General features: G+C 50.0%; 1 protein-coding gene across 4 annotated transcripts in view; it reads right to left on the reverse strand.

Annotated features, from left to right (window-relative positions):
- Positions 1 to 7,485: 7,485 nt before the first annotated feature.
- The window catches only part of Spns3 (sphingolipid transporter 3), a 54,806-nt gene continuing 49,199 nt past the window's right edge, over positions 7,486 to 13,092 (reverse strand). For 2 of the 4 annotated variants that reach the window (XM_063269633.1, XM_006246786.5), the window contains 3 exons: positions 9,005 to 9,103; positions 8,736 to 8,907; positions 7,486 to 7,849 (listed from right to left, as the gene is read on the reverse strand). In XM_063269633.1, coding sequence (XP_063125703.1) covers positions 7,767 to 7,849; positions 8,736 to 8,907; positions 9,005 to 9,103 — 354 coding nt within the window. In that variant the 3' untranslated portion in view covers positions 7,486 to 7,766. Of the gene's footprint in view, positions 7,850 to 8,671; positions 8,908 to 9,004; positions 9,104 to 13,092 lie in introns of all 4 variants that reach the window. The other 2 variants (XM_008767857.4, NM_001109035.1) reach the window with 2 other exon arrangements.

Genomic DNA, 13,092 nt, shown 5'->3' on the forward strand with positions numbered 1-13,092 from the left:
TAGCCCTTATCAGCTCTTGTGTGTGACAAAACCTCTATCTTTCTGGGTCTCTGTTTCTTTTTCTTTTTCTAGGATTTATTTATTTTATGTCTATGAGTACACTGTCAGCTGTCTTCAGACACACCAGAAGAGGGCATGAGACCCCATTATAGATGGTTGTGAGCCACCATGTGCTTGTTGGGATTTGAACTCAGGACCTCTGAAAGAACAGTCCCTGGGTCTCTGTTTCTATTGGGGAAAGATGGGAAGGTGAGAGGTGTACCTCTCTAGGTAGTTGAGCATATTGGGTGATGGTGGGTTGTGAGCTCTGGAGAACAGCTAGATAGCTTCTGTGTAAAGAACCATCTTCCCATTCTGACCCAGACGTGGCCTGGGTCTGAGAAGCTCCCTTGCAACTCTCTCTCTCTCTCGTTCATTTCTTTGGGGCTTTGATTAATAATAAAACCATGCTGGTCATGGAAGTAAACTCTTATAAGTCCATCATTTGGAAGGCAGAGGCAGATGGATCACTGAGGTTTAAACTCAGAGTCTAAATCTTTAAATAAATAAATATTTAAAAGAAAGAAGTTAAAACCCAGTATAGCATGTTCTCCCTAGTGTGTGCCAAGCCCTTGGTTCAAATGAGAGAGTCGGGGGAGATTTAATTTAGCCCCTCGGATATCCAGTGGTTTCGGCCTGTTTCACAGAGAGATTCTGGGTCACCAAAGTGACCCATCATAAACAGACAACTAGTCAATGGTCTGGCTGGTACTGAGCCAGGGCTCTGAAATCATCTTGCTGTTGCTGGCTGCTCCAGGGCCCACGTCCACAACAGGAACATCTTGTGAAGGTGTCAACCACGGTGAGTCACGGCATAGCCAATGGATGACAAAGCATGAGGCACGCGATTGATCGCAAGCACTCGAGTGATCGCAAGCACGAGCGCACACACACACACACACACACACACACACACACACACACACACTCCACTGTCTGAGTGAGCAAAGTTAATCCCCAAGCTGGTGTTTCTTGGCGCCTTCAAGGTGTCTTTTAAATTCTGTGAACTGACTAAAAATATGCTTCAGCGTGTTGAGTATGAATGACTGTGACGGAAGGTTAGGAAAACAGATTTCATTCGGAAAGTTGCCTGCTGCCTCTTTCCAGCTGACTGGATTCTGGCCTGCAAAGTCAGTCAGGGGGGGGATTTCAATGGGTGGCCAGGGATAACAGGTGATTAGCAGACAAGTATAGACCCAGAAACTCCATGGGCCCAGACCTTTGTGGTTGTGCCAGCTAGGGGACCGTGTCTGCTGTGGATGCTGCCCAGCTGTGTATCTGTGAGGGAGGCTCAACGATGGCTTTGCACTTTATCCAGGCTGCATCTCCACTTCCCACCCCTGAATCCTCACCCTTTCACAGCCTGGCCCAGCAAGGCAAGTTTTGGTCTTTGACCCATTGCCCTTCAGCTCTACCCCTGGTTGAATTCTAGAGTGGGGAAAGAGGGCAGACTTTTGAGTCCTTCATTCATGGAGCGGGAAGAGAACCTGGGTTTGTCACCAAGCAAGCCATCCATGCCTCCTATGAGACTTCTAACTTAAAGGCAGTTCCTGGAGTCGATCCTGTGAAAGATAAAGGGTTTCCTATCCATGGGCAGGGCTGTGTAGTTGTGTTCAGATGAGAGCTTTGTGAGAACTCCTGGAAGCATCCTAGGATGTTTGTTTGTTTTGGAGGAGGGGGTTGAGGTAGAGTCCTGGCTGTCCTGGAACTCACTGTGTAAACAAGGCTGACCTCAAAACTCATAGAGGTCTGCCTGTTTCAGCCTCCCAAGTGCTGGGATTAAAGGTGTGAACCCCCATGTTGGTCAGACCTGTGTGTTACTATTTCTATCTCTTCGGTTAGGGTATTGAGAGACTCCGGAGAAAGAAGCAATCATCCCAGGGTACGGTTACCTCCCAAGCCAGTACTTTCCTGGTTACCCATCACTCTGCCCACATCTTCTACAGAACCCTTTTCTTCTGGGCATGATGAGAATCTGAAGTCAGCAATGGCTTCAGGACCTTCTGATGTTCATTCATCAGTTCCAGACTGTAACTGCCGCACAAGACCTAACAGATACCAGTAATCCCAGAACCCGAGAACTGAGGCTAGAGGATTGCAAGTTCCAGGGCAGTGTGATCTACATAGTGTGACCTTCTTTCAACAACAAATTCCAAAACAGAACATTAGGGGCCATTTCTCCAAGGATAACTATATTTGGGAATGATGGGGTAAGCAGAGGCGTTTCCTTATTGAGGGACTTCTCAATGCCATGACTGTGCTGGCTGAATTTATGTCAACACAAGCTGCAGACATTTTGGAAGAAGGAACCTCAACTAAGAAACTGCTCCCACTAAATTGGTATGTGGGCAAGCCCGTGGTGCATTTTCTTGATTAATGATTGATGTGGAAGGGCCCAGGGTAGGTGGTCTTGGGTGCAATAAGAAAGCAGACTGATCAAACCATAAAGGACAAGACAGTAAGCAATGTTCCTCCGTGGCCCCTGCTTCGGCTCCTGACTTCAAGTTCCTGCCTTGAGTTCCTGCCCTGACTTCCTTCAATGATGGACTGGGGTGTGCGAGTAAAATTAAATCCTTTCTTCCCCAAGTTGTCTTTGGCCGTGATGTTTTGTCACAGTAACAGAAACTAGCCAGGGGGACTGGAGAGATGGCTCAGTGGTTAAAAGCACTGACTGCTCTTCCAGAGGTCCTGAGTTCAGTTCCCAGCAACCACGTGGTGGCTCACAACCATCTGTAATGAGATCTGATGCCCTCTTCTGGTGCATCTGAAGTCAACTACAGTGTACTCATACATAATAAATAAATAAATCTTTTAAAAAGAAAGAAAGAAACTAGCCAGGACAATGACTATGGACGTTGCGAGTCTCCCAGAGGCAGGGAGAAGCTACCGTATGTTCACACAACAGTTTGTCAGACTATGGCTCTACTGACCATTCTGGGAAGATATACAGCGAGCTCCACCAAGGCTGGTGATCTGGAGATCTCCCTGCTGGCGTCCCCATATGGTAGCATCTCCCTGACTCAGGGCTGTGGTAGCTCCTCTTATCACTTGCACACCCTTTGGGCATCCTTCACTTACACATGGGGTCTCAGTGACCACACATCTGTTTGTGATACCCTGGCCACCACCTCTAGACAGTGCTCATTACCAAGTCCTAGTTTCACATACAACCCCACATACCCTCCTAGCAATCCCCATCCTTCCCTCTGGTTGCTTCTCACCTACATGACACCAAGGAGAGACCCTGTGGGCCACCTCTGACTGTCTTACTTGCATCCTTTATTTAGATATAGCCCGTTGAGTGTCGCTTTCAGTGTTCCCCACTGCCCACTGATACCTCTCAGACCCCTCAGATGTCTCACTTGGACTTCCATATCCACCTCCAGGATTTTCCCCCACAGTGATTGTTAGTAACTTTTCAAACCATACCCATGGTCCCATCACTGCCTGACACAAAAACTCTTCATAGATCTGTTCATGGCTTCACAATTCTTCCTAACCCATGGGTTTCCAGCCTTAGAGCCTCCTAAATATCTCCAGCACATTATCTCATGGTAAAGGATCTGAGACGCCATTCCATGGACATATATATCCTTGGATTGACAGTCGAATACTTTCTGGAGCCTGGGAAAATGCAAAAATTGGCTCATTTATTTGTAGTCCAGGTCCACCCTTCACCAGAAAAGCTGTTGGCCACTAACTCAATGGTGGTTCAGGACCACGGAGAGCGTCACACAAACAACCCACTCCCCTTTAGTTGGGCTCTCCCTTACAAGGCCTTCCAGGCTAGCAGCTCCTGTAGCTGGTCCTTCACAAATCCAGTATGGGCTTGACTTCCTCATAGAAGCCTTCCCTGACCTACCTGGATGACCAGTCATTTCCTCCTTGGGGCCGTGTTGTAATATTCCTCCATCAGGCGAAACTCATTATTGTGATTATGTGCGTATGATTCCACCACCACTCCACCCCCAAAAGACATGAGCCTCAAGGTCCCATCCTCTGTCTGATTCATCTTCACCATCCAGTGCAGAGGAGGTGCTCAGAGAATGTTTGTTGATTGAATGAGCAAATGACATTTAGCAGGTGCAGGAAATATGTGTTGATTTGTATTGTGTATCTGTCGCTCCGGGTGATTCAGAAACCAGCCAGATTTCAATCCTGGTATCTCTAGAAAAGGCATTTTCTCCCTAATGACTCCTCCCCCCATACTTGAAGCAGCTTTTCTGCGGGTCACCACCCCAGCTGAGAGAAGGTACCTGCACTCTGCTCCTGCTCTTGCCACACTGACAATTCACTGGAGTCTCTTTATCCCCCAGCCTGGGGCCTGCCACATGAATTTTGCTCTGAACACTTCATCTTGCTCTCTCTCCTGCTCAGAACAGATGGCTCTGAATCCCCACTCATACAGAAGTTCCTGTTCCATTATTCTAATTTTTTTCTCTGTATAGCCCTGGCTGTCCTCAATCTATAGAGCAAGCTGACCTTGAAACATAGAGATCCACCTGCCTCTGTCTCTCGAGTGCTGGGATTAAAGGCTTGCATCACTATGAATCATTCACTTGAGCGTTTTTAACACTTCCTAAATTACAGATGCCCCGGGTTACCTTTGATCATGGCCTGAGACCTTCAGAAACAGAGAGTCTCTGGGAGGAAATTGAGTGGAGAGTCAAGTGGCCCACCCCAAATCATTACAGTAGATGCAGTCATTGAGGAAAGTGTGTGTGTGTGTGTGTGTGTGTGTGTGTGTGTGTGTGTGTGTGTGTGTTAATGTTCATTGTTTTTGCATTGGCAATCAAACTTGGGGCCTGCTAGGAAAGCACTCCGTCACCAAGCCACACCCCTGGCAGAATTAATTCATTCCTCTTCCTAGCAGCTCTCATGGCTTCCTAGTCTTAATGGAGCTATGAATCAAGGCACAGGCAGAGGATCCAACCTAACCCAAGTGGACTCTTATGTCTGGGGCATTAAATCTTGACTAAGTGGGAAAAGAATGTTGGAGCTCTGAAAAAATGAAAAGATGAGGCAGAAACTCTGACTGTCCAACCTTCCCATCAATTCAATTAGCTCTTCCTACACTGTGAACAAGTCCTTTGCCTCCTTAAGGTAGTCAGTCCATCTGTGTTGCATGTAACTCCATGACCAAAACTGGTAAGGCCATCTGGAGAAGCCAGTGTAAACCCATCCTCTTGCCATTGGGGTAAATTGCAGCTTCAATAAGCATCAATGCTTCTTCTAGGACTCTCTGATAGAACCCTTGTAAGCTCAGCTACCTTACAAGCCCACCCCGATACAGCAGGAAGTCACCCAGTTCAGGGAGTGGGACAGACAGGTCAATGGCTAGTGATAGGAGAGCAAGCCTGGGAAGAAGTCCAGGAACTTAGACGCATGCTCAACCATCCAAGCTGTGAAGAAAAAGGAAGGAAAGCTTTCATCTCCAGGCTCCAAGCACCTCTACCATGGTCATATACCAACCTAGAGAGCAAATTGGTCTCATGGGCACCGACACAGGCAAGCACGTCTTCCTGCCAAGATGTCTCCTGGAAGCTGAGTCATTAACAGGGGAGTGAGTAGGGTTGGGCTTGGAGACTGTGCTTGCTGAATAGCATTTCACTCCTGTTTACATTCCCTACAAACAAGCCCAGAGTGTCAATAACCAGGATTACCCAACAAGCGCCCTTCGGCGAGAAAGATATATTCTGTTTACTACACTCCTCTACTCTTTGAAGTGAGGCACTGAGGGCCTCTCACAGGCTTGCACCCGTGACCTCATCTTCTGAGACTGGTCCCCAGTAGGCAGAAAGTAGGATCTGAGGGAAGCTGGGGGCCTGGTTTGGCTGTAGATAAGGTGTGCCCTTGTCTTCCCAGGGTCCCTCAGTCCCAGAACTCTGGTATTCCCCAGACTCATTTAGAAAACAATATCCTGTCCTAGGAACTCAAACTTTAGAATGCACTAGAAGGAATAACCCCAGACTAGGGATGAAAGCTACAACACTATGGCAGGCAACTGAGGCCAGCTGTTCCCAGCCAGTCCTGCCACCTCTTCCTACTATTGGCATGCACACCTCATAACCTTCATGAGTTACTATGTGCCTCTTGCCCCATCCCTTCGATCCTAGTTCTGCCCACCCCCACCCCCTGCCTACAGATTTCTTCTTCTACATCTCTTGTCCTTACCAATCCCAAAGCTGCCTCTAGAATGTTTCTGAGCCGTGTGACCCCTTTTTCTCTGTCCTGCTTTAGGCTGTGAGGTCCAAGGACAAACTAGAGTCTGATTTACTGCTCCACACCTTGATGGGACATACTGATATCAATCAGTGTTTGCAGACTTAGCACAAATGATGTTTCTGACCTTCCTCCCCAGCCAGTGGACTCTGCCCATTGTCTAGAAGCTGAGAATACTAGATTCTGACCCTGGCGCTAGCTTGTGTGAATCATGTGGGTTCTGGGCTAGAAATCTGCATTTGATGCCTCTCAAATAGAGCTGTGGAATCTGCAGCTAAGATCAAGGGAGGAGGAAGCCCTGATCCTCAGCATACTGAGAACATAATGGCTGCCTCCTTCTCAGAGAATCACACTCTCCACATCAGTCTGTTTCTTTGGAGTTTCTAGGAGGTTGTTTCATGAGCTCCAGGTTCCAACTTGTGAATTGGGGGTTCTTGTCCTAGAGATGCCTGCCCTGAGGAGAGCTGAGCCTTGGGGCAGGTGTAGGCTAAGCTAACTCCAGGAGTCTGCCACAGCTAACTAGAGACAAGGAGAAGCCTTAAGAGGCAGGAGAAGAAGGTAAGGGCCAGGAGCTGTGTTGAATGCTGGGCCATTGCTCTGCCCACAGATGCTGGGAGGCAGGCACAGCAGAGGTAGCAATGAATGAATGAGTTATTGCCTGGCTGGGCTCCGGGGGAGGGGACAGAGCTGGGGTCACAGGCAGAAAGAACATGCCTCCCTGCTGCTGCCCGCCTGGAAGCTGTTGATCTCCTGCAGGGTCCTCTGAGCCCAGCTGCTCAGAACCCCTTGGCAAGTGTGGGTCCCATAGAGCTATCCTCTGCCCCTGTGGAGATGCTGAGGTCAAAGCATTGGCTGGAGAGAAGGAGGGCTCCTTCAGGAGTATGCATGAACAGTCATGTGAGCCATTCCGCATGTGGCTAGGAGGCAGCTGCCTCTGTAATGTGCACAGGCTGCACCAGCAGCCATAGGGAATCCACCTTCAAGACCACTTCTCATTCAGATGATGAATTCTCAGAGGGGTATTGTGTGTCCCCTGCGCCTTTGCAAACAGGAGAAGCTAAGTCTGAGTGAGAAGGTAATGGTGGAGACACCCCAGACACCATAGCTGACTATCTCCCTCAGGATCACCATTGTAGAGGCCACCATGAATCCTTGGCTTGGCCTGCCCATCTCTTCTCTCCCCCCTCCTTCCTGCAGAGGTTTCACAAGGCTATAAATAACAAGATGGTCTAAGAAGCCCTGAAATCTAAGGGCTTTGCACTGATCATGCTTTAATAAGGGCCTGGTCTCCCTGGTCGGTGCAGACACAGAGCCCAGACTCCCTAGAGAGTAGTGCCAGCTCAATCCAGCCAGCTCAATCTAACCAGCTCCTGGGCATTGGCAGCTCTCTAGCAGGGATTGAAAAGGTGGTGAGTGTAGCTTAGCTGGGGTCCCTGAGTCACAGCCAAGATGGGCGAGGTCCCCAGAAGGATGTAGCCTGCTCACTGCAAGACAGGGGCCCAGGGCTACTCTGTCGGGGTGCTGGTACCAGATAGCAGCCCTTGTCTCTCAGTGTCCCTCCTGGCTATGTCCTTGCTGTCCAGAGTTTCTGTGGGAGGCAAAAGATGATCAGTCAGTCCAAAGGAGGCAGAAGAGGCTTGGAGACCAGCCCCAGGGACAATCTATTACAGATCCTTGAGGTTCTGTTCGCATAACAAATTCCAAATCAGTCCCCTTCAGTGCCACCCCTGTGGGTTTAGCTCCAATGTCCAGAGCATTCTGAGACATCTTTGCCCCAAGTCTGGCACTCCGAACTCTGTTCTCAATACAGCAGCCCTGAGGATGGTTTCCCAAAAACCTTCAGGACCTGTCCTCTGGAAAGCTCACAGGGGCTCCCATCTCACTCTAAATAAAGCCATCCAAGGATTTCCCTGTGCTCTGTTGTTCTCAACCCCCACCGTCCTCCTCATCCCTGTACAGTCTCACTGGCCACCTTGTCAGGCCCCCACATATCAGGCACGTTCCTGCCACAGGACCTTTGCACAAGCTGTTCTCACCTCCTAGAGCCTCTTCCAATCGGTAGCTGCTTGGCTCACCCCTTCCTCTTTACTCTTTCACTCCCGTGTCACCAGTTCAATGGGGATCACATCATCTATCCTTGTCAACCCTTTTCCCTGTCTTTTGTCTCTATAGCTCTTGTGTCAGACATTTCCCCCTCCTGCTTTCTGTTTTTAGTCCATCTCTAGACATTAAAGCATCAGCTGCATGAGGGTTCTGACTTGCCTAATTCCAACTCTCTCTTGCTCTCTCTCTCTCTCTCTCTCTCTCTCTCTCTCTCTCTCTCTCTCTCTCAATCTGCTCTCTTGCCTGGCACATGGCAGGGGCATAATAAATGCTCTGGAATGGGCCATCCAGAGGCAGAGGCAGTTACCAGTGCTCCCAGTCCAGAAGTATTCAACCTGGAGCCTGGCGCGGGGAACAAAGGGTCGGAGTACCTTCGCCAGGTTGCCTGGCCCGGGCCTGGTCTCTTTCCAGGTGCAGTGCAGTCAGCAGGAAGCAGCCACCGCCCAGCACGATGGCGAAGGCGCAACACAGGAAGCTGTGCTGAAGGCTGAGGAAGTGTTGCAGGTAGGAGTTGGGGCGCTCAGCCTGCAGGACACTGGAGATCTGCCATGAAGAAAAGAGTGTCTGCTAGGCCCACCAGGACCTTTTCAAGAACAGTACCTCCCAAGTTCCTCCCTACACACACTTAGACACTCCTTACAAGTCCAGTGAGGTAGGGGCTGCCAGCGTCTCCCAGGACGTGGGCTACTGTGATCTGGAGCGCCTCTGCCGTGCCCCGGCACCTGGGCACCACCACCGACTGCAAAACACAGAAGCCCCAGAGCTAAGTCTGAAGGAAGACAGGGTGTCACTATCTTCCCCTGTTCCCATCTGCCCAGAGTGGGTAGACTAAACAGGTCAGAGAATGGGGGTGGGAGGTGGGGGTGTTGGGGATGTGGGGGATACTGACTTTCAAGGCCTGAGTCGCACTCCAAGACTAAGGCCTCTTGAGGCCCAGAGGTCTCCCCGGGACAGGGCTAGGTGGGAAAGGAGCACAGCACTGAACAGAGACGCTCTTGAGAATTTACACTTGAGCTGGGAGAGCCTATGTGGCTATGAACACAGCCTGTGAACACAGTGGTAGGCAGTATCTCAGTTCAGGGCTCCAGAGATCAGTGCAGGTAGGTGTGACCAGTGCAGGGAGGCTCACACAGCTCCGTGCAAGAAGGTAAGGGCATCAAGAATGTGACTTCTGGAGTCAGACAGTCTGGGGTCCACTCCAGATCCCTACCCATTAGCTGTGCATCTTTGGGCAAGCCGCTTCAGCCTTGCCTGTCTCCTCTCTAAATGACATAATGATAGTACCCACCTTGAGGGCTATGCTCAGTGTCATTTAGTTTATATTCAGGAGCTCCACATGAATATCTATCCTGCTTGGCAGAAGGCTCTGGGCATGTGTGCTTCCTGCCTGGCAGGCATTCCCTCGCTGGGCCGACTGCGGCACTATTTCTCACTGACGACTTACCCTTATGTCACCTCCTCTGCAAAGCCCTCTCAGGTTTAGGGGCCTGCCTTCACACACACACACACACACACACACACACACACACACACACACACACACCACAGTTAAATGAAGGTATGCCCCTGGAACTGGGAGGGGTCCTTTTTGGTCCATTTCCTTACCTCATATACTGTATTAACAGCAAAGCCCCTAGTGTCTCCTGTGTCCCTGGAGTACCGTAGCACATGAGGGACAGGAGGGCTAGTGAAAACCTGCTGACTAAGTAAGTCTTCTGAAAGACCAGTCTCAGGAGAACACTCGCCCGCTCAGAGCTACTTCCTACTATGGCAGCCATAGAGGAGATTGCTGCTCTGGAGTCTTGTCCCCAAGACCTTACTGTCCATTATCTGAACCCATCTGCAAGTAATAATAATAATAATAATAATAATAATAATAATAATAATAATAATAACATTTAATAACTACTTCCTGCATGTGTTTTTATATATCAGCTCTAGCAGGTCATGAAGGAGATATGATTATTTCCTGTATTTTATAGATGGGAAAACCCTCACAGAGCAGGTAATTAAATTGCCCAGAGCAGCCCAGCCAGGAAGTAACAGGGTCCAGACTAGATGGCAGGCTTTCTTCTCCCAGAGATTGGCCTCCTGACCCTCTGGATGTTAGGAATGACAGGCACTGACATTGTCAGCCATGTTGGTATAGTCATTGCACAGCATTTAAACAGTGGACAGTAGGGATAAGAAGACAGAAGCAAGGGCTGGGGATTTAGCTCAGTGGTAGAGCGCTTACCTAGCAAGCGCAAGGCCCTGGGTTCGGTCCCCAGCTCCAAAAAAAAAAAAAAAAAAAAAAAAAAGAAAAGAAAAGAAAAAAGAAGACAGAAGCAGGCCATGGAGGATCGCACCCAACAAGCAGGAGGCACAAGCAGTGGGGCTCTATGAGCTGGAGGCCAGGCTGGTCTATATGGAGTTCCAGACCGATGAGTGCTACATAGTGAGACCCTATCTAAAAATAAATAAATAAATAAATAAAAATAAAAAATTGAGGGGGCTGGAGAGATGGCTCAGCGGTTAAGAGCACCAACTGCTCTTCCAGAGGTCCTGAGTTCAATTCCCAGCAACCACATGGTGGCTCACAACCATCTGAAATGGGATCCGATGCCCTCTTCTGGTGTGTCTGAAGACGGATACAGTGTACTCATATACATAAAATAAATAAAAAAAATTGAAAAGACAGGTTCCTTAGTGGTCCTGCCTATGGGCAGGAGAATCAGTGTCTTACAGAGAGAGGTCAAAGGGGACACAGAAATATGACTCTGAATTCCAGAACCCTACCAGACAGACATAGGAGGTCTGCTGGAGAGAGGCATGTAGGTGGGCAGGGCTGAGCTGGGGAGCCACTGTGGCCATCAGATGGTAGGGTGGTCACTGGGCCGAGGTTCTCTCCCCACACAGTAAGAGAAGCTGGGCCTCCTGCCATCCTCAGGACCTGCCAGCACTGGAGGAGGAACCGACCACAGCTCTGCACCTTCTCAGGACTTCCTTCTCACCCCATAATTATGTGATTAGTCATGGGTGGCTCTGAGGAGAGGGCTGAGCTTTGGCTTCCTACACAGAGGCTTCATGCATCCACACAGATCCACATGGGGCCGGAGCTGCTCAGGCCCCCAGAGTAAGGTCTCTGCAAGCTGCCTCCATATCTTCTCAATATAGGGAAACGGGTCCCACCTCCCTGCCTCCTCTGGGTACCTGTAACTCTGTAAAGGCTGGACCTCGCAGCACCTGGCAAGCTGGGGCTGGGTAATTTTGAAAATGAGCGGCTTTTGGGTTTTCAGCATTCCAGGTTCACCAGCTTCTGAGACAAAAACACCTGTGTTTTGGCTCACCCACCCTTCTCAGAAAAGCAGTTCCCTTTATAGCCCAGGGCAAGAGAGGTGCAGACAGCCACCGTCTTACAGAAAGTTGGGGAGACAATCACTAAGGACAGATTCCCTGGCAGCTTGCTTGCCTTCTGCACTCCCCAACTCAACCCCTGTGGCCAGATACCCCTGAATGGTAATACAGTCCCTCCTCGGGCATCCCTCTGCTCAGGACTGGGAGGAAGAGTGAGCCACTGAGGAACAGCCTGGATGGGGCAGCTGGAGGCTCCTGGAGCAGATTTAAGATAGAGAGAGACACCTTCTTTGTCTTTCCAGGAGAAAAGACGGTCTCAAGCGCAGCAGAGCCAGGAGGAGATGTGTAGGGAGGGAGCAGGGAATGAGCTCCTCATGAGGATGACTGAACAAGGAGATAAATGAGGAGAGACCTGCAAGGAGCCTGCAGGCTGGAGAGGTAACTGTGAGAACCCAAAAGCTGTGCTGAAGACTACTGGGTCAGGCCTCTGTGGGAAGTCTGCTAGCAGTGCAGTTCCTGTACTGACTGACTCTCCGCCCATCCAGTCAGATGATGAGGATGAAGAGTCCGCAATCAGTGAGGAGCTCCTCCAAGCCTGACTCAGTAAGGATGAAGTGTGAGAGCCATTAGAGTGGGCAGCCCTTTGAGACCTCGGGTCTAAAAGGAGCCTAGATCCTCGCTTGTGGAGAGAGCAGTGTCCTGAGGCAGGACCGGTGGGGATTAGATGCCATCTCAGAACACACAGGGTACAGGTTTTAGCTCCATGAGTCCTTTTGGCCTGAAGCACACTGGTAGGAGCTACTTGCCCTGTTGTGCATTTGAGCTGAGGCTGTCACAGAAAGGTCAAGTAATGGCCACAATCTGTCTCTCATCGTAAGTAGCAGGGACTGGCATGAAAGGCAGACTGCTAAAAAGCTCCCAACTGAGCTGTCCATCCTCTCCCCTCACCTCCCCCAGGAACCCATAGTCTCTACCTCATTTTCCTGTTAGACCCTCTCTGCTCTCTCTACCAAGAGCTGTCCACCTGGCTGTCTCCTGCTACAATAATACCCTCACAGCAACCAAAAGAGACATTCACCTCCTACTCAGGGGCAAGCACAGGTAGGTACAGGGGCCTTTCCTCCAATCCTGCACAACCTGTCCCCACATAAGTCCTTCCCCTGACCTGCTTTCTCCATGGGACCTCAGTCTCCACACACGTGTCCCCTCCCCGTTTCCTGCAACTTGGCTTTCTACCATCTCTGCATAGTATACTCTCTCTCTCTTGTAAACCTGTGCCCCTCTAAAACGTGGGAGCTGAAAGGACTGCCCTCCCTGACAACCCCACCCCATCTAGGACAGAAAGATCACTGTGGGCCACTGGGCAGCTCAGGGCAGGAGAGAAGGCAGGGG

This window comes from Rattus norvegicus, chromosome 10 (assembly GCF_036323735.1).
Source record: "Rattus norvegicus strain BN/NHsdMcwi chromosome 10, GRCr8, whole genome shotgun sequence".
Lineage (NCBI taxonomy): Eukaryota > Metazoa > Chordata > Mammalia > Rodentia > Muridae > Rattus > Rattus norvegicus.